Source organism: Crotalus tigris, unplaced genomic scaffold, assembly GCF_016545835.1.
Source record: "Crotalus tigris isolate CLP2741 ecotype Arizona unplaced genomic scaffold, ASM1654583v1 scf7180000019060.718356, whole genome shotgun sequence".
Classification (NCBI taxonomy): Eukaryota; Metazoa; Chordata; class Lepidosauria; order Squamata; family Viperidae; genus Crotalus; species Crotalus tigris.
In genome coordinates, this window is record NW_024097351.1 from 317,998 (window position 1) to 338,137 (window position 20,140).

The 20,140-nt window shown below is 39.1% G+C and overlaps 2 protein-coding genes across 6 annotated transcripts in view; both read right to left on the reverse strand.

Annotated features, from left to right (window-relative positions):
• Positions 1 to 4,512: 4,512 nt before the first annotated feature.
• Positions 4,513 to 16,231, reverse strand: TUSC2 (tumor suppressor 2, mitochondrial calcium regulator). Of its 4 annotated transcripts, none has more exons than XR_005558585.1 (4): positions 14,941 to 15,217; positions 11,432 to 11,552; positions 7,162 to 7,687; positions 4,513 to 5,501 (listed from the first exon to the last, which is right to left on the reverse strand). XR_005558585.1 is itself a non-coding variant. In XM_039358666.1 (4 exons), the coding sequence occupies exons 1-4, from the start codon at positions 15,084 to 15,086 to the stop codon at positions 5,385 to 5,387; spliced, it is 444 nt and encodes a 147-aa protein (XP_039214600.1). In that variant the 5' UTR covers positions 15,087 to 16,231; the 3' UTR covers positions 4,513 to 5,384. The 4 variants fall into 4 exon arrangements, 3 of the variants coding, with proteins under 3 accessions (XP_039214600.1, XP_039214603.1, XP_039214601.1); XM_039358666.1 differs by having other exon boundaries at positions 7,628 to 7,687; positions 14,941 to 16,231; XM_039358669.1 differs by having other exon boundaries at positions 7,597 to 7,687; positions 14,941 to 16,228.
• Positions 16,232 to 17,587: 1,356 nt separating this feature from the next.
• Positions 17,588 to 20,140, reverse strand: part of RASSF1 (Ras association domain family member 1) — a 39,893-nt gene continuing 37,340 nt past the window's right edge. For both annotated transcript variants that reach the window (XM_039358683.1, XM_039358684.1), the window contains one exon: positions 17,588 to 18,991. In XM_039358683.1, the coding sequence (XP_039214617.1) occupies positions 18,845 to 18,991 (147 nt within the window). In that variant the 3' untranslated portion in view covers positions 17,588 to 18,844. The remainder of the gene's footprint in view (positions 18,992 to 20,140) is intronic.

Consider the following 20,140-nt stretch of genomic DNA (forward strand, 5'->3'; position numbering starts at 1 on the left):
AAGTTAGATAATGTAGTGTGGTTTTAAGCCAGACAAAGCCTAAACACATTAGATTTTGCTGATCATAAGGTCACTGAGATGTATGAATGTGAGAAATAGGTTGATCTAGATAAGATACATGATGAAGTAAATAGGTTTGAATTAGACAATGTTTTGTGCTACTAAGAAGGGTGATTGCTGAATGTGGTAAGAATGTGATAAATTATATGGTGGAAGAAAAATGTGACTGAGAATAAATGGAATGCTTGGCAAACAGTTCGATGCCAAGCAGGGAATAAGTCAAGGATGTGTGATTTCCTTGCTTATTTAATGTGTTAATTAATAAATGTTTATAAGGAATGCTTGAAATGAGATCAGAGGTATGTTGGTTGGGAACATGAATGTATGTGAACTTTTGTATGCAGATGATGCTGTGTTGTTGGTAGCAACCAGAATGATTTGCTATTAGATTGCATAATGAAAGGGTCAGAAAATTAGCGTAAGTCAATTTTTGTTAAGGTTGTTGTGCTTGATAGGCAGAAATTGTGTTTTCACACTTGCACAAGTTAGAAAAAACTAGAACAAATGAATGGTGTTCCTTGATAGATGGGGAATTAATGTACAGCTGATAGAAAGAACTGGATAGGTAGAGGTCTCTTATGAGGAACATTTGTTGGTCAAAAACGTTTTTGCAGGTTAGTAAAATAGAAAGCCAAAGTCACGCGCCGTGTTTCCATATGGAAAGCAGAAATTAATAAAAGCAGTCCAATAAATCAAAGAAAGCAAGCAAAAAAAGAAAACAGAAAAAATCCAGCCAGGGTTGAAATATATCAGCATTCATCCAACCAACTTTATTATTAAAGATAATAACAAAAACAAAAGTTCAAAAAGCAAACTTAAAAATCCCAGACATGCTTACAATAATGTTCTGCCAGTCGGAAGATGGAAACGCCCATTGACCTTTCAGCTGTTCCCACAAGGAGTTGCAATCTTCAAGATTCCTCCTCCTTGGTGAGTCCACAGCCATCCAAAAGTTGTCTTGGGTCATTCCTAAGTGTCCCCTTTCAAATCTAGGGGGCAAGATTGCCAAAGAACCAGCTCTGGCAGCAAACACAGCAGATTGTAAGACAAAAAAAAAGCTCCTTATTCCTCAGCAGGAGTGAGGAATATTTCAATCAATCAAACAATCAATCATAATAGAGCTGGAAGGGACCTTGGAAGTCTTCTAGTTCAACCCCCTGCTCAAGCAAACCTTATACCATTTCAGAAATATGACTGTCCAGTCTTTTCTTTAAAATCCCAACGATGAAGCACCTACAACTTCTGAAGGCAAGCTGTTCCACTGGTTATAATTTGGTGGAAGAAGCAAATAGGGCTGTGTATAATAGCATACCGAAACTCATTTTTTTATATGGAAACCTGAGCTGGGAATGTAGGGAAAAGCATAAAAGTCAGTTAAATGCAAAAGAGGTAGGTTTCTAAAATCTGCATGGTAAAAGAAGACACAGGGTCAAGAACGAATGGGTGCTGAATAAATAAGGATTGATTGCCAATGCGTACTGTATTAAAAAATACGCTGACAGAGAGAATGAATGATTCACAAAACAAATGTATGAAGAGCAAATGCATTTCAGAGGAAGGGGAAGACTGAAGACCTGTTTGGATGGAGTTGATGAAGTCCTCAGAAGGACAGAAGTGAAATGTTTAAGCAACACAATGAAATGTATGACTTGTATATGGATTTGGTGGAAGCAAGGATGATTTGCAAATTGTGAATTGGTGTAAACTAGTTTCAGCTACATTTCCTTTTCATTTGTTTAGTATTTCTTTCTCCTTTTCTAATCTGTTTATACTTTGGCTTCCCCTGAAAGTGACTAATGTGATGAGTATTGTCATGCACACACAACCACTGGCTGTCTAGCATCTGAAAGAACACATCCGGTGAAGTGTAGCTCATCAATTCTCTTGGCCATTTGTTCTGCTATCAAATTGCTCTTATTCTTAGCAAGTTTTTTTTTTTAATTTGTCTAACAGAATCTGCTTTCCTGAAACCTAAATCCAATATTCTGGATTATTTTGTCCTGCACTCTGAAATGAGACAAAGCAGAGAACTTGACTTCCTTTTTGTCGTATCTTTTCAGGTATTTGAAAAATCCTTTCAATCTTCTCTTCTTAATATTTTCTTTATTCATAGTACTTACTTTCCAGTTTTCCTCTTTGCTGTTCTTTGAAGTTTTCCCATTTTTCTTTAATCTTCTTTTGTAACGCTCTAATGGTGTTTAGGAGCCCTGGTGGCACAGTGGTTAAAATGCTGTATTGCAGGCAAACTCTACCCACAGCCTGGAGTTCAATCTTGATGGGGTTCGAGGTTGACTCAGCCTTCCATCCTTCTGAGGTCGGTAAAATGAGGACCCAGGTTGTTGAGGGTTCATATACTGATTCTGCAATTTGCCCAAAGAGCGCTATAAAACAATATGGGATGGTATATAGGTCTAAGTGCTATTGATATGCTCAGAAGTGGAGATAAAACTCAAAGTGGGGTCTGACTAAAGCAACATATTGTTGATATGTATACCTGTAAATATATATGGCAATTCTGAACCTTTAACTGATCTGGATAGCTCCAAGAGAAGGATCTGGTATCCCATGGCTCTTATGTTGAGAGAGACAACAATATTTTATTTTCATTATTATGATATCAAAGGAGACATAGTGAACGATGTCACCAGTCAAGGTCAAAATAAACACAAACTAATGTCTAGTTCATGCCTTAACATTACTAACCCAACTCCCCAAATGCTGAATATCTGAGTTCAACTAATCCAGGATGTTCTGGAGACCTGCAAGAAGTATTTGTGAACTACATGTAGCTCTCATATTACATCAAGACAATTTATGGGTACATTCAATAACTATTTGCTCCATGAGATTTTTTTTTTGGTACTCTAATATCTGTTTTCTAAACTAGATTTATGGGAAGCACTAGAGGAACTGAGAAGAAAGTAGCCACTGTACTGACAGATAACTTGATGCCATTCTGGAAAATAAATATATTGTTGTGTTTGCCTTTATATTTCTAAAATGAGAAATTCAGTAGAATTAGGTGTATATTTTCTTTGGAAGTCCTAGGAAGAACCATAATATTTATCTTTGCAGCTGAATGGTGGGTCTTTGGTAGCAGTACAACTCTACTCTCAAAACAACCCACTAATATTCATTCACGTCAGTGGGATAATCATAATCAAACTTTTATTTAATCCATGACTTCTTGCAGTGTATTTTCAGTAGGAAGTTCCTCATGAGAAAAGCAAGTATGCTTTTAGCAGCAAGAAAGCATAGTAGTCTCCAATTTTTGAGCCATTATTCAACGCCATTATTGGCTTTGTTTAAGACTGAGAATGAACATGAAGTACTTTATGTATTTTCCCATATGTCCAGTGCTGAGGACACATTCCCCATTCCAAGGAAGATTTGTTTAAAGACCTAGCATGATTCCAGAGCGGTGTTTGCCCTTGTTCCTCAAAGAGAGCGCTCCTTCTCCAAACATTTCCCTTTTAGAATATCATCAATATTCTTCCTGTGTGGCCTAGATAGCTGACTTAAATGTTTGCCACACAAATCACGTGTGGCCCTATCTCTACTCAACTGTCCTGAATGAAGCACTGAAAGACTTCAATTTGGTTGGTGGCCTGCTGATGAGACTCTTATATAGGTCTATTTTAAGTTTATAAGTCACTTTTTATTGCAATAGACATTTGTCCTAATCACATTTATCCTATAATTTACATAGGAAGCGAGAGCACATAAGTTTAAAACTTACTAAGGATTTTTTTTTATCAGTTTCTAAATGCAATAAAGAGCCCTTTAGGTGTAGCGGTTACAGCACTGGGCTAGAAACCAGACCACCACAAATTCTAATCCCATCTTAGATACAAAGCTAGCTAAGTGACCTTGGATCACTAACTCTCATGACTCAGAAGGAGGAAATGGCAAACCCCTTCTGAAATCTTGCCAAGAAAACTGCAGGGACTCATTCAGACGGTCACTGGGAATTAACACTTACTCAAAGGCACACACACAAAATAAAAGACCACCCCACAACACAGACTCAAACTTAAATTTCTACTTTCTGATCCTTTACTGTCACCATTATAATACTATTAGTTCAATGTCTCTATAATTTTTGTTTCAACCTAACCGAACAACTCAAGAAGAATAAATGGTCAATGCCTGCCAAAATTAGCAAGATCATTAGAGATGGCAGTGATGGCATTACTGATAGAGTTGTCCAAAGAAATGAGAGTTAACTTTTACTTAGATGTCAAATGGCCAACCAGTAATGAAAAAGCCCATTATTGTGGCTAATAGAAGATGGGACTAGAATACTAGTGCTGATAATGCAAGCTGGAACTTACCAGGCTCAAAGAAGCAGTTACTGAGAGACAGTCCCAATTAAATGAGGCCTCTCGGGTCATAAAAAATCAGAAGCAACTGAATTTCTGAACATCAAACAGACCCACAAGTATAGACATATTCTGGGATATACAAACAATTTTATTGAAATTTAACAAAATTCAACAAATGCACTTCAAGGCAGAGGAAATAGATATTATACATGTTTCCCTCCAGGATTCCTTTCTGTATGCTACAAGAACAGAAAGGGCAGTGCTAGTGGGTTCAGTTCTACACAACCACACGCACGGAAGGATCATTAAAATGAAATAGAACTTTTTGCTTATTCCAAAGATAGTGATATATATCAATATTTTTGTCTATATACCAACGTCATCTGCTTTCACAGTATCAGCATCCTATATAGTCTCCGCAAGCCCTCTCCCTGATCACAGCTACCATTTGCACGAAGGGCAGAGCTGCTAGAAAGCAAGATGAGAGGGGTGGCAGAATCCCAGCAGACAACGGCACATCTGGAGACACAGTGGACAGGCAAGGAGCCGGCCTTGGAGAAATTAAGAGATGTCAGCTGCTGGTATTCTCTTGCAGCTTAGGAGATGTCAAGCTCGGCAGAAATGAGACCTCCTTTACATAGAGGCTCTATTTAGATGCCTGTCAGAAAAAGAGTGGGAGCAACTTGCTGCGCAAGTCACGAGAAAATGAAATCCAACATAGCACAGTAGTTTTCTGATCACAGGGCATTTGCTTGCTCAAAAAATAACCACTGGAAGAACATAAAACCAGGTATTTTAGAAACGTAGATACAAGAAAGACTGTTACCAACAAGGCTTTCACTATCTCCCATGAATAAAATCTCCAGATTGGGGAGTAGAACTTTCTATTCTGAAGATAAAATATGATCCAACACTGCTTCTTCCGACCTACTTCTGAGGTAAGTAAGCAGCCTTCCCTTCAATTACTCAAGAAGTAGCATGGTTCAGCTCGATGACAACCTATGATTCATTATGGACCATCATGCTGAGATGGGAGTATTTGTTGACCCAGCAAGTTTGCAAACTCATCTCGGATCCGCAGGATGCTCTTGTTTCACTGCAATGAAATTTCCTTCCCTAATAAAGATCAGAAATGTCAGATTCTGATTATCACGCTATTAAAAGTGAATCAAAATTCAGATTTCACTACATAAGGGGAGTGTTGGCTGGTTGTACACTTTCTATTCACAGGCAATCATACAATTGTAAATTCATAACCTGATTTCTGAATGGCAAAGCAGTGGCAACTGAATAAACAAATTGCTCCAAGTATCAATCCTAATATGTAACACAGACTTGTAGCTAAGAGGGGTGAAGATAAGAGTGACTAGGTAGACCTCTGTCAGCACTGCTATATGCATTCCTTAACACTTCTACTTAGGCTTTTAATGCTTAGAAATGATTTCCTTTGCATGGGTGGACATGAAAGGATGTACATTAACTTACTAATATTGTGATGCAACTGTGTACAAGCTAATTATACTGAACATTGAGGTAGCAATGCCTGAAGTGCTCAGAAAGGCAACGACACAGTCTGGGAAAGAAATATGATGTGCAATGAACCCACCCACACTCCAGTTTTAAAGCTTAATACAAAGTCTGATGGGTGGGTAAAAAGGCAGGCAGGCAGGCAAGGATCTTTTGGTTGTACATTGCATATGAAAGCCTCTTCGTAAGAGTGCCTTTAACAGGGTTTGCCTGATCACCTCTCAGCAGTAGGTAGCTCTACATCGTGAAAGCAAGAAGCCTGGGATGAAGAGGTAGGCATACTGCTTCAGTACTTGCTCAGCTATCAGTACCATAGCAAAACATTTCACATTCATACATCAGGGAGAAGGGCAAGGCCCTTCAAAATAGAAAAGATATAACTTTTCTTTGAAGTGTGCTGCATTATCCCCACATCAGACACTACTTGGTCCAATCCAAGGCATCTGCCAAAGGAAGATCACAGGATTTTGTTATTATTTGCTGGCAGAGGAAGATGAAGGGGAAAATATACAGCCAAATTAGGTGACAAACATCTTGACCAAAGCAAAGTTGTCCTAAGAAAGAGATGGAAACCTAAGAAAGAGATGGAAACTTTTGTCTCCCCAGCAGTCCCAGAGAACATGGCCGATGATGCAGGATGCTTGAATCTTCAATTCAGCAACATGTGGAGGACATAGGTGGAGGTTCTCCAGGTACAACATGGGAAACCAATATGGGAATAAGTTATTCTACCACAAGAATGAAGAGAGAAATCTGTTCTTCTGACAAGGGGCTCTCCGGAGAAGGTCCTGGACTATGAATCTTATCAGCTCCAGTTAGCAAAATCACTGGCCCTACAGTCACTGTGCTCTATTATTTATTGGAGAGCTCTAGGTGAGGGAAGGATCTTATAGATTCACTTGAAAGATAAATGCTTCCTAAGATGTAATATATTTGGTGCACTTTAACAGAAAAGCTTCATATCCAGATGCTACTTCACATCTTTAGTCCATCTTGCAAAGTTCAAAAAGATGAAACCTGCAAAGAAAATAGTGCAACTCCAAAGGGAAATATAACAAAGAGAGGAAAACCTACGTGTTGGTCTGTTTCCTATGACCACTTCAAAAATGATTCTGTTTTGAACAGTTTATTAAGTGCAACATTACTTTCCCTGCCTCCACGAAGACATAGTTCAGTATTAGTCTTTCAGCCCATGCTTATAAGTTAAGTGGGTGAGTGGACAAAGAAGCATAAGAAGTTTTCTGCTCACCTTTACTCATCTTGAAATGTTACTATCAACTTTTGTAAAAGCTGGCTGGGGTAATCACGCAGAATATCTGTTCCTGAAAAAGTGCAAGTTGGCTCTCTAGTGTCAAGACATTTGACATCTGCTGCCACCTAAGCATCAATTAGCAGCTGCTTAATAGGTTGTAGTTGATTCACTGAAGGAAATTTTGAATAGGCTCCTAATCAAGGCCCAACTTTTCATCTGACACAGGTCCCACTAATATACATCCTTAGACAATATTATGCCTGATAGTCAGAAGTGTGCCCACTGCCGCAGTTGCTGTCACTGCCTCCAAACAGAGAAGCATCAAAGCCTGCTGTCTGTTTGTGCTCTCAGTTCATCCTCTGCAGGGACATGTGGCTGCCTAGCATGGTTTACATGTGGTACAGTAAAACTGGGCAAATAAGATGTACTGACAGCACACAGTTAACTTTCTCTTGGCTCAGACCTCACAGATGATAACAGGGAAGTCCACATGAATTCGAGGATGCTCCAGTTTCACCATGCCCTGGAACAAAAAGGATACAACGTGAGTAAAATGCCACCAAAATTAACTTTCAAGAAGCAGGTTGCAATGATTTTCCCACCTAAGACCATTTTGTGCTAAAAAAGTGTCTTGCTCATAATCAAAAATCTGAAAACATTAGAAAAGCAAGTAGGTCATACTGTTGGACTGAAGATGACTTAGAAGTAGTTATTTATCTGCAGAAAGAAAACAAGGAATAGGAACAGAAAGTAATAAGACCCTTGAAATTTGCAACAAATAGCTCACTTCTATCCCTAGAGGCATCAAACTGGTTCTGATCAAATGAACATGGTTCCGATAGATGAAACTCTTCAAAAGAACTTCGAGGCATTGTTTACCTTAAAGAATCTTTTATCCGAGAAACAAAGTATCAGCACTGCATAGTTGAAACCAAAAACTAAATTCCCCTCCCCTGGGTACAATGTAACAAAGCACAATTCCCTCCTCCAATAAACAGTCATAAATCACATCCCCCAATTAGCTTGAAGCAGGGGCTTTTCCCCCAGCTCTCCAGCCCCCAAAATTCTATCAGCTCAGGGCTCAATGACCTTGGGTTCCCACTGCTGAGTTATTATTGTTATGACTAGCTGGACTCTCATCCACATTCCCCCTCCCAGCATCAACTAACTCTAAAAGCAATAGAGGAAAAATGGCTGCATTTCCATCTGTTGTCAAAGCAAGAACATCCAATGTTCGTAGCTTTGACACTTTACTTATATTTGCTGAGGGAAGACATAAGGACAGACTGATGGGCCGGCTGAATAATTAGGAGTTCAAATGACAATTGACTGAAACTTTTTAAATCCCTAAATAGATTGGATGATAAAGACTACATACAAAAACAAAATGGATATTCCATACTTAGCTTCAAATGGTAAAAAAACATCCCTAACACCTGTCCCCAAAGTCCCCAGCTTAACATACCAAGAAGAAAATGTTGATGAATTTCAGAAAGAAATTCTTTCTATGTTAAAATCAATGCAAGAGACAATTGCCTTAGCTCATGATGAGACTAAAAATAACACAAAGAAGATAAAAGAACAATTTTTCAATCTAAATCTACAAACTCAGAAAATGACTACAAAGAAGGAACTAGCAACCCAGAAAAAAAAAAAAAAAAAAAAAACCAGAGGAAGCAGATCCAAAGATGGAGGACCTAAAGAAAGGAACTAACCGACAGACAAATGAAGAATTAGAAGACATAGTGATAATATCAGAAACGGAAAAGATATCTTACCTGTCAAGATCTCAGAACACACTTGAGGATAAGAAAGAAGAGCTGATTGAATGGAAGATAGTGCTATTAGGAGAATTGTGGGAAATTGGAGAAGGAGGGAGGCTGTTTAATGAATATCAATGGGCTGAGCCTCTTCCAAAAACACTTTAATCAGATTGCCTTTCTTATTCCAAACAATATACACAAAATAGAGGAAGAATTATTTGATAATTCAAATGCATTGATTTGGAAAGTTAGTTGGCAAAGGAAGAAAGCTAGAGTAAGACTGAAGAAAATAGAGGTTTTGACCCAGTAGATGGGATATTATACTATTAATCAGATGTTTGAACATGGCTGAGAATAGATAATTGTTAGAAATAGAAGTATTATAACTAGAAAGATAGGATTTATAACTAGAATACTATATTTTGGTATGAGAAAGGAAATATGAAAATGCTAAGAGGGTTTGAATAAGGGAAGCTTTTCATTACACAAATATAACTTATGAGAAATTATAAGCAATAGAGACATTTTGAACTCTGATGGGAAATTAAAATTTTAAAAAAGCGGGAAAAACAGGATATTAATTGAACAAATGGATATTAAGTGCAAATGCAATTAAGATATATTTGGGTTAGAAAAGATATTTTAAACCGGCATTATTGATATTATTAGGAAAATGTAACAAAAATGTCGATATTCAATTGTATATGTATTAACAATAAGAATTGTATTTGCTTAATGTGGGAAAATGTGTACTGCCAGAAGAAGAGAGGAAGCATTGGATGGTGTAATATTGGGCCTAGATTGAAGAAGTTAATATGTACCACTGAATTACTAATGGACCCAGAAAACACATTGTTTATTAAGTACTTACGATTGTAAAACTAGAAAATAAAATATTTATAAAAAAATGTGGGCACTTATCAACTGGCATGTATTTACATGGTTCCAGCATCCCAATGTCATGTGATCATTATTTGTGACCTTTTAAGCCAGCATCTTGCCAGTGAAGACAATGGGAGAAGCTAGATTCATTCAACAACCACATGATGCACATAATTACAGCAGTGATTCTCTTAAAAACCACGGCAAAAATGGCATTATTTTTGGACAGGACTCACCAACCATCTTGATTAGCAATGGAAATTCTGGTCCCAACTGTGTTGGTTAAGGAGTATCTGTAGCGCTTAAGATATTGGGCCTAGAAACTAGGAGTTAAGTTCTAGTCAGTGGTGGGATTCAAATATGTGAACAACCAGTTCTCTGTGTGGATGTCACTTCCATAAGTCCATTCTAGGTCTGAGCAACCAAAAATTAGCTACCAGTTCTGCTGAACTGGCTGAATTCTACCACTGGTTCTAATCTTGCCTTAGACATTAAAGCTAGCTGGGTGACTTTAGGCTAGTCATTCTCTCATAGCTGAACCCCATTCACAGAGTAGTGGCAGGGGTTGTTGTGGGGAAAATAGGAGCAGAAAGAAGTATTATGTATGTTCACCATCTTGAGTTATTTATAAAAAAAAATACAGAATAAAAAATCTTTTAAAAAGTTACGCCATCACTATTGTAATGCTATTTTTAAACTATAAATGGTAAGTCTCTGAAGTCCAAAATATCAAAATGCTATTCAAAGAACAAAACAGTTTTTCTAAGATGCTTAGTTTGGATAGAGAGTATTAAAAGGAAAGTGTTCATAATTTCTGGGGTAGAATTACTACACTGACAGGCCTTTGATGGCTAGATCTGATATGCAGAGATGGCATTTCCAATTAATTATGGCATAGCTCTGGGCATGATAGCTAGAGACCAGGGAGAAAAATAAATTTCTTGTATATGCCATGGATATACTACAAAAAGAGCAACGTTTAGTCAAAGCAAAACCAAATCAAGTTATAAAAAAGATACTGTATTTTCAAGGATGACATAAAGGCAATCTACTGTAATCACTGCACACTTAGTTAACAGGACACCGTTTATGTTCTCTACTTTTAGTCTCTGGTTATTTATTTGGATTGTTTAAGAAACAAATATGGAATATTCTAAAGATCTGTTTATGCTTACGATTATGAGGTTTACCTTCAAGAAATGAGACATTTATTCCTTCAAAGAATAAATCAACAATATTAAAATTACAATGTTTCATTTTGAATAAATATTTTAAATGTCAGGTATAGCAAAAAAATCCCTATGAGGAGGCAGGCTGAAATCAACTCCAAGTATTCCAACTGCAGCAATTTCAAAATCTCTGTTGCAGAATCAAACATTTTTCCTCAGATGGCAAAAAGCAATCTTAAAGGCTCTATTTTCTTACAATACATCCAATGGTATCAACAATTCAAAAAACAAATCTTGCAAAAATCTAGAAATTAATCAAACTCTCCCTAATCTGGTGCATATTGGATCAGAATCTGGGAGCTTCTATCAAGTGATAACCAGATTGAAAAGACTGGATCTTGCTTAGGCTTCTTGAGTCTTAGTTTGAATCCAAAACACAGCAATAAACATTACCTGAGGTATTAGGTTCTTGTGAATTCTTTTGAGCTTGGCACGCTTCCTCCCATTCTTGGTGATTATTGTCTCCTCATAAAACTCATGTGCAAGGTCACCATCTTCATCATAATACATAGAGCTGAAAGGAAATGAGAAAATTTGGTAAAAATCAAGGACAAAATGATGAAGCAGTGTATGGATCATGTTAACTGCCATTAGGAGGTAGAGAGATAGCACCTGCTGCTGCCAACAGTCTTCAGCTGAACCAATGCAAGACCAAATGGCTCTGAGTGCATGGAGCTTGAAGATCTGGGATTCTGACATCTTTTGACATCTGGATGGGGTGGCACTACCCTAGACAAACTCGGTTCGCACCTTGGGGATTCTCCTGGACTCATGGCTCTTGCCTGAAGAGCAGGTGGCAGTCCCGTTGTGTACAAGTTGCAGTCTTTCCTGGATCAGGAGTCCCTGTGCTCAACACCATTCAAGCCTTATCATCTAATGTCTAGACTACCGCAATGTGGTCTACATGGGGCTACATTTGAAGAACTTTAGGAAGCTACAATTGTCTGTGACAGTTTTGGGAGTCCTTAGAGTGGCCCAACTTATACCGCCGGTCTGCAAGTTGCAATGGCTGCCAGTTTGCTTCTGGGTGAAATTCAAGGTGTTGGTTATTACCTTTAAAGCCATTCAAGGCATGAGTCCAGGTTACTTGAGGAACTGTCTTATCCCAATGGGATTGATCTCCGCCTACCCATGCCAGCAAAGGCATATTGTGGAGCCCGTCAGTCAGGGAGTTCCAGCTGGTGGAGTCCAGAACAGCTTTCTCTGATGTGGTTCCTGCTCTTTTAAATATTTTGCTCTCTGAGGTGAGGTCAACTCCTTCTCTGACCTACAACCAGCCTACGAACCCTTCAAAATCCAAATCAACCACACAGCCAACCAGAGAGAGCATCAACCCTCAACCAACCCTCGGAACCCCCCCACCAGTTCATCTACCAATGACCCTGATCTGATGTAACTTCCCCATCACAAGCCCCTCACTGATGACTCTCACTTGACACACCCACACCTGAAGCCCTTATAAACAGAAGAACACCGAACTCCCCTAAACTCCGCTGAAGATGTTAGCTAGCCTGGTAACAAAACATTCGTAAACCAACCCACAAGCTCGGAGAACAAATCTTCAGTCTCCTCCTGACTTTTCCTAAGTTTAAACTGTACATTTAAACAGTCTAATGCAGTGGTGGCGAACCTATGGCACACGTGGCAGAGGCGGCACTCGGAGCCCTCTCTGTGGGTACATGTGCCGTTGTCCCGGCCTCGCCTCCCCCCATGAACCCCTCCTTACCAGCAGCCCCCCTGGAGGAGAGTTGCCCCCGAGCGTGGCCCACACGGAGCAGCACAGCCAAGGACATGGCAGCCAGGCAGCGTAGACAAGACTCTGCTCTCACACCCAATCCCGCACATTTGATGCTGTAATGCGTGGGCAGAGGGCGTGGCCACCATGGTGCTGCTGGGCTGCCTGGGCGATCTGTGGCGGGCTCTGGAGGTGGTGAGTGGCCCTGTGGGCAGGTGGGGTGGGGGACGGGGCGGGGCAGGGGGGTGGAGCGGGAGTGGGGCCAGTTTTTGGGCACTCAGTCTCTAAAAGGTTCGCCATCACTGGAATGTATTGCCAAACCTAACTGCAGATATTCTTCACTAACAATCTTGGGTCCTGCAATGTTCAATTAACTAAAGATATTTACATTTCTGTTTTTTCCATACTTGCAACTCTATATGAAAGCAGACTTGTACTTTGCCTTTAATAATTAATGGAAGCAGAATGAATGAGAATTAGAGGAAGAAATGGGAACAGTCAAGCATATACTAATGAAAAGTAAAATACTGCAGTCAGACAGCAATGTTATTTCATTTAGGAACTCCCAGCCACAACACATTTCAGTCATTACTCAAAGAGTTGTGTATTTTGATAAATTTAACTAATTAAAACAGGGAATTCTGACAGATGCACCATTTTTTACAACACATAACATGCATTGTAAGATTATAGAATTGGAAGAACCAAAAAATCCAACAGTTGACTCAATGTACAAATCCTAAAGCATCCCTGACAGATGGCTATCCAGGAAAAGGGAAGGAAATTACTGAATCTGTGTTAAGTCTCACTGTTAAGCCAATTTAGCATCAGCAGCTTATTTGCAAAATTCAGCTCAGGAACTTGCTTTTCTATGCTTTAATTTAAATCCCTTATTCTGCTCTTTGGGATGATGAAGTGCTAGTCTTTTTTGTAGTATATGTTCAGATAAGAGTTCTATTATATTTCCCTACTTTCAGCTTTTTCTTTTCAATGCTAAATATTTCTTAATATTCTCTATTCATAAGATTTTATGTATTCTCTTCTGATCATCTTTATAACCCTTTGGGGCATTTGATCCCAATTTTTCTGAATCTTCTTTAAGAAATGTTGTTATCCTGATAATTTTTGCTAACAGTTATAACTGATGTTGCTCCTGACAACTTAGCTAAATCTGGACTACAAAAACTACTGAATTATGAATGTGTTTTTCAAAGATTTTGCAGAATGGGCTGCAAAACACTTCAGATGCTGAATCAATGTCAGAGTAAAAAGCCATTATCACAAGCAATTTGGAACAAGAGAACTATAAATTGAGACTTCTCACTCTCAATAAATACAGCTGATACAGTAATAGATCATCAAAATTCTCAAAGAGCTATAATTATCCTGTAACAATATTCAAAATTAAAGTGCCCCTATCTCTTTCTCCTCCACTGAACCTTCATGGGGACTTTTTTTACTATTCATATGAAGCGCATTATATATTTTGCAGAAAATAAATATCAAGGAAGCAAGCTTAATTCTTTAGTCGTTTGTTTCCTTGCTCCAGAACAATTCTGCCTATCACAACAAAATGCTTTCTTTCTCCTGAAGCATTTCTAACAATAAGAGGGATAGACCATATCTTCTGCCAACACCTCTATGCTATTCTTTCACTTTTGAGTAAGCAAAAACCTGGAAAAGGCTCTAATGCTGGGAGAGATGGAAGGCAGAGAAGAAGCGGAAAACCAGCAGCAAGGTGGATGGATCCAGTTACAGTGGCAATGAATGCACCATTGGAAGACCAAGTTAGGGACAAATCGCCAGGGAGAAAATCGATGTGGTCACTAGGAATCAGCAACGACTTGGCGGCACATCATCATCATCATCATCGTTCACGGAGTTGTCCGCGAACTGCTGGCTCAGACCCTGCAAGCTTTCCCAAAGTGGCATCTCAAAAGCGGCCCTGTCCAAAAGGAAAGCTGCCGGAGGGAGATGTATGGGAAGATCGGGCAGCTTCACTCTCTTTTCTCCCCCCCCCCCGCGAGGGACCGAAGTGGGAAGGGCATCTGGAGGGAAGCGCCCGCCGCCTTGCTTACTTGAAGTGCAATGCTCGGGCGGCCAGGTAAGCCAAGCTTGCCGACCGCGTAGCCTGCCCCGTCCCCTCCCCTCCCAGCTTCCCTCTTACCCGCGGCGGGTGAAGACGAAGGGGGTAGCCGAGCAGAGTCCCCGAGCTCGAGCCAGCGTCTGATCGCCGGCTGACCTCTCGGAGCTGCCTGGCCCACCCGAGCCAAAGAGCCAGAGGCCTCGAGCCTTGGAGCCGCTGGCGCCCATGGCTCAGAAGAACAGCATGACCGCGGAAAGAGGGGCGAGCCAACCGACGCTCCCTGGAGGGCAGCAACGGAGCCTTCCCCGCGCCGGAAACTCGACCCTCTCACAGCGTAACTTCCGGCACCGCCCATTCCGAAAGTCCACTTTTAAGGGGGGAGGCGCCTTGTTACGGAGGACTATCACATACTGCAAATTGCAGCTTCCGGTTGCCTCTGGAACTGATAACGTTAGCCGCAAACCGGCTAAGACTGGGAGGAAAATACTGTAGGAAGTGGGCCGGATCGGAGGAATCCTGCTGCGGCATTTGAAGATGACCATGTCCCGTTATCTGCTCGTCCTCAAACGAAAGGCCAGCTCAGACGATTTGATATGGGTGATCAGAATGCTGTATTTGTTTCTTAGCAGATACCGTATACAATCGCTATGGACAGTCTTGGCACTGTATTTTCTAATGCTGCCCCATGCTATTAAAACACAAGCAATTTTATAGTTCAAAGTAAGTTTTGAAAGTGGTCCATTGTATCATGGTGCTTTCAATTTGTGTTAACTTGAATGTTATTTAATTTTATGCAATTTGGATAAAGGAATGAGGCATGGCAGCCATTTGAGCCAAGCTATAATAGGAGATAATGATTTATCAGCAGTTCATAATATAAGTGCCCAAATAACTTCCATGTAAACACTTCCTCTCTTGTAGGAGCTCCGGAGGGGATAGGCATCCCTTATTTTGTTGTCCTTATACCTAGTGAAATAGGTTGAGGTAGAGTTTGATCCATAACTGAATCTGTGCATTAGACTTAAGCTATACACAAGATTCCCCCAGTGTATGAATTGTTACACCACCTAAGCTGTACAGCCCAGGTAATTTTAGTAAGTTAATAATTTGTTACTTGGTAATATGCTACATGTGACCTCATCAATAGCTGCATAGGAAGCACTGCATATTATAATTGGCTTAAATTCCAGTTTATTTAGTAGCCACACCACCATTTGCCCAAACCTTCAAAGGTACATGAAATAAATAATTTTGTATACTAGAACTGAATTAAAAAGTTAAATTTTATGCAATAAATTATTTTAGGCCATATTTATTTGATATAGGCAGGATTGTTTTACATAAGATGATAGGTTAATAATAATAATAATAAAGTTGGAAGGTATCTTGGAGGTCAGCTAGTCCAACCCTTTGCTCAAGGAGGAAACCCTATACCATTTCAGACAAATGGCTGTCCAGTCTCTTCTTAAAAACTTCCAGTGTTGGAGCATTCACCATTTCTGGAGGCAGGTTGTTCTACTGGTTAATTGTTCTAACTGTCAGGAAGTTTCTCCTTAGTTCTAGGTTGCTTCTCTCCTTGATTAATTTCCACCTGTTGCTTCTTGTGCTGCCTTCAGGCACCTTGAAAATAGCTTGACTCCCTCTTCTTTGTGGCAGCCCCTGAGATATTGGAACACTGCTATCATGTCCCCCCTCATCCTTCTCTTCACTAAACTAGACATACCCAATTAGAGCAGCCTTTCCTTATATGCTTTAGCCTCCAGTCCCCTAATCATCTCTGTTGCTCTTCTCTGTATTCTTTCTAGAGTCTCAACTTCTTTTTTACATTGTGGTGACCAAAACTGGATGCAGTATTCCAAGTGTGGCCTTACCAAGGCATTGTAAAGTGGTATTAAATAAGTCTTAAGTGGCTCTGCTCTTTCCTAATGGTAAAGTGTGGCAAGTGATGAATATTGATCACTTTACAGATTGAGGATTTTAGGATTCTTTCACATGGAAGATGTTAGTCTTCTATTTCTATATCCATACCATGGGGATTCCAGCTGAGCTGATTAATTCCACAACGTAAGCATCTCAGATCCTTTTCCATGGTAAATATGTCAAAAGGTTTCCATTGGAAAGAATTACTGTTAGCTATGTAGAAGTGGCCTACTGTATGTTGTGTACTTGTATTTGTACGTGTACTTATATCAAGAATTGATCTATTTAAAAACACTTGAAAATTACGGAGTATGGATAAAAGACCAAGATTTAGATTTACCACGAAAGAGAAACATGGTACATCAATGCAGCAATGTAGGGCAAATAGCAGTAGTGTTGCTGCCAAATTTTATCTTAGTTGGAAAGAGATAAGATGTAGTATTCATTTTATTGTCTCTCAATAGTACACAAATGTTCCAGCAATAATACTTCACCCAGAATCTAAAAGTCATTTTTAAATGACTTAAATGACTTTTTCCAAAAACAACAAACTTTGGTTTATACTACATAATAAGTCAATGATAAAATTATTCATGTTTGTGTACCTAATAAAACCTTTGGCTCAACGTGCTATTTCAATCCAGCCAATTTTTAGGCATGTCAATCAATTTTGGGTTCAAGGATGGCAGAGGATCAGGATTAAAACACATAGTATGAATATGGTTGATAGGAACTAATAGATGTGATGCTACATGCAGATGCCATTTCTGGGCATAGTCTTCAAGCAAGAAACTAATATTACACCAAATATTTCTCATCCCTGAATCATTTATTGATCGGTATATAAGCAGTATCATTCATAACCTAATCAATTCCCAAAAATGTTTTATCCATTCAATTTTCAAAACAATGAGCAATCCTAATTAATCCATTCAATGTTCAAGATAGTTAACAATTTTAAACAGGATTCCCCAGAAATGGCAGAAGCCTAGGTTTTATTTTTAAAATATTTTTCAATGCTCTGACACTTGACTATTAAAGCTCAGAGAGACTTACTGTAGCAGTAAATGCTTCCCATATCACAGATGTTTTGAGCAGCAACCCAGGAAATTTCCTGCTAGGTTCTGCCCAAAACTTTATTGTTCCACAGCCATACATCAAGATCTCAATCATGCATGTGCCCGTATAAAAATAAGTACTCAAAAGCCATGATTATAGCAGAAGAGAAGCCTGAGTTCTGAGATTTGTTAAGCAGCTAGATTCAATCTTTCCATAAAGAGAGCAAAATAAAGGAGATATATTGGCAGAAACTTTTTACATTTTGTTTTTATAGCCCACTTGTCAATGTTTCTGTTAACTGCTTTTCTATAATTCTGAGAGAAGACAAACTTTAGTCTCTATTTCTCTACCCGATCAGTCTTAGTAATGACTTCAGATAAGAGGCAGTAGATTTCACTTTAATCAGACTGACCATGAAGTTCCTACTAAAGATGAGCTGAGACATGGCTGAGTGAATTAGACTAGTCCTTTAAAAAGGAATCTTACAATTAATTACCTACATAAAAATAAAAAATATATATATTTTAAAGAAAAGTGCCATGGATGCCTCTCTTCCTGGAATGCTTCTAGATTTAAAGCTACTCTAGTTGTTTTTAAGTTAACCATAAATCCTTCTCAATTCCAGTCCCAGAGAAACATAACTCGGCAAGTCTTTTACTGTAAAAGTGGACTAGCTTTTTGGCACTTTTTTCAGTAACAGTGCTATAGTATTGCCCTAAAACCCCCATCTTCAGACACATCCTGCAAACACCTTTTTATTTTCTCATCTGATCCCAATGTGTCATGCATGCAACATTTACTAACCATTCACTCCATGGGAGCACACATGCACTGATCAAAGGGTCACAAAGAGATCCATACATCCCTGCTGTCCCTTCCCCACCACCTCCAGAGATACATTCATCCCACAGACAGTCGAAGGATCACTTCATTTGCAGTCCACTTGGCTTCATGCTTTTGGCATCTGCTCTTTACTGGAGTGCTGGGTGTGGGATATAGCATTTTATCAACCTGGGGTGCGAGCAGCTAAAGCCTCTTGCATTTTTTGGCGACAGTGGGCATATTTCTGCAGAATCTGCCGAGTATGCTCCTCTTCTTCACGTTTCAGGATACGAAGAAAATTCTGCAATTCAGGCATGCTAAAGGCATCCCACTGCAGAAAAGAAAAGAAAATGGAAGTAATTATCACAATGTGTTTGTATCATAGTGATGAGCTTATGGCCACTAATAGAGATCTATTTCATCATCTTTTACATTATTTTTTTAGAATCTAAAATAAAGGACTAATCCAAACAAAATTTCTAGTGCAAGAAAAGCAGGGGACCATCATTCTTATGCATAACACAAAAAATACTCTTTGTTAGTGTCTCATGTTTAAAAGAAACACATAAAATAGTACAAGGGCATGATATGAATCAAAGCAGAGGGCAAATTGGTAATTTCTTGTTCTACAGCTTACAAAACAGCTTTGAGTTATGACTTTAAATAATGTCCAGTTTGTTCTTTCCTAGTGCAGAAAGAAGAAATATTTAGTAAATTTAAATACTTAGGAATATCTCAGAAGGTGGCAGTACCTGAACAACTTTGTCTGGATTTGGAAACTAAGTAAGATTGGATCTTAGTATGTGGATAAGATTACTTTGGAAAGATGAGGGTCATAAAAAGGGGAGAATAGCTTGGAATAGACTTCCTAGAAAGCAATAGCAAATTTCTTCCATGCTATTACCAAGAAAACTAAATATCTATCCCCTGAATTCACCAGGAAATCAGCCTGACTCAAAGGAAACATAACAATACCCATCAGATAATAAATATCATCATATGATTCTACTATTGACCCTGGTTGAAGTCCCTAAGTCCATATCAATGTGTCATCAGGGTATACTATAGGCCACCCAACCAAACAGAGGAAATAGATGAACTTTTTGCTAATCAGCAAACTAAGGTATGTAGGAAGCACATCACAATAGAAATGGGGGACTTTAATTACCCTGACATCAACTGAGAAACAAACTCTGCACCAAGTGGAAGATCAAACATTCCTGACAAACCTAGCAGACAACTTTATCTCCCAAAAAGTAGAGAAGGGAACTAGGGGATTAGCCAAATTGGATCTAATTCTCACTAACAGAGATGAAATGATAGGAGGTGTTGAAGCCACAGGAACCTTGGGGGGAAGTGATCGTGCAATATTGGAATTCAACATTATGGAAGCACAAGCAATAGAACACAGTCAAACTAGAGTCTTGGACTTTAAGAGAGCTTATTTCAATAAACTTAAGAGAGAGCTTGAGAATGATTC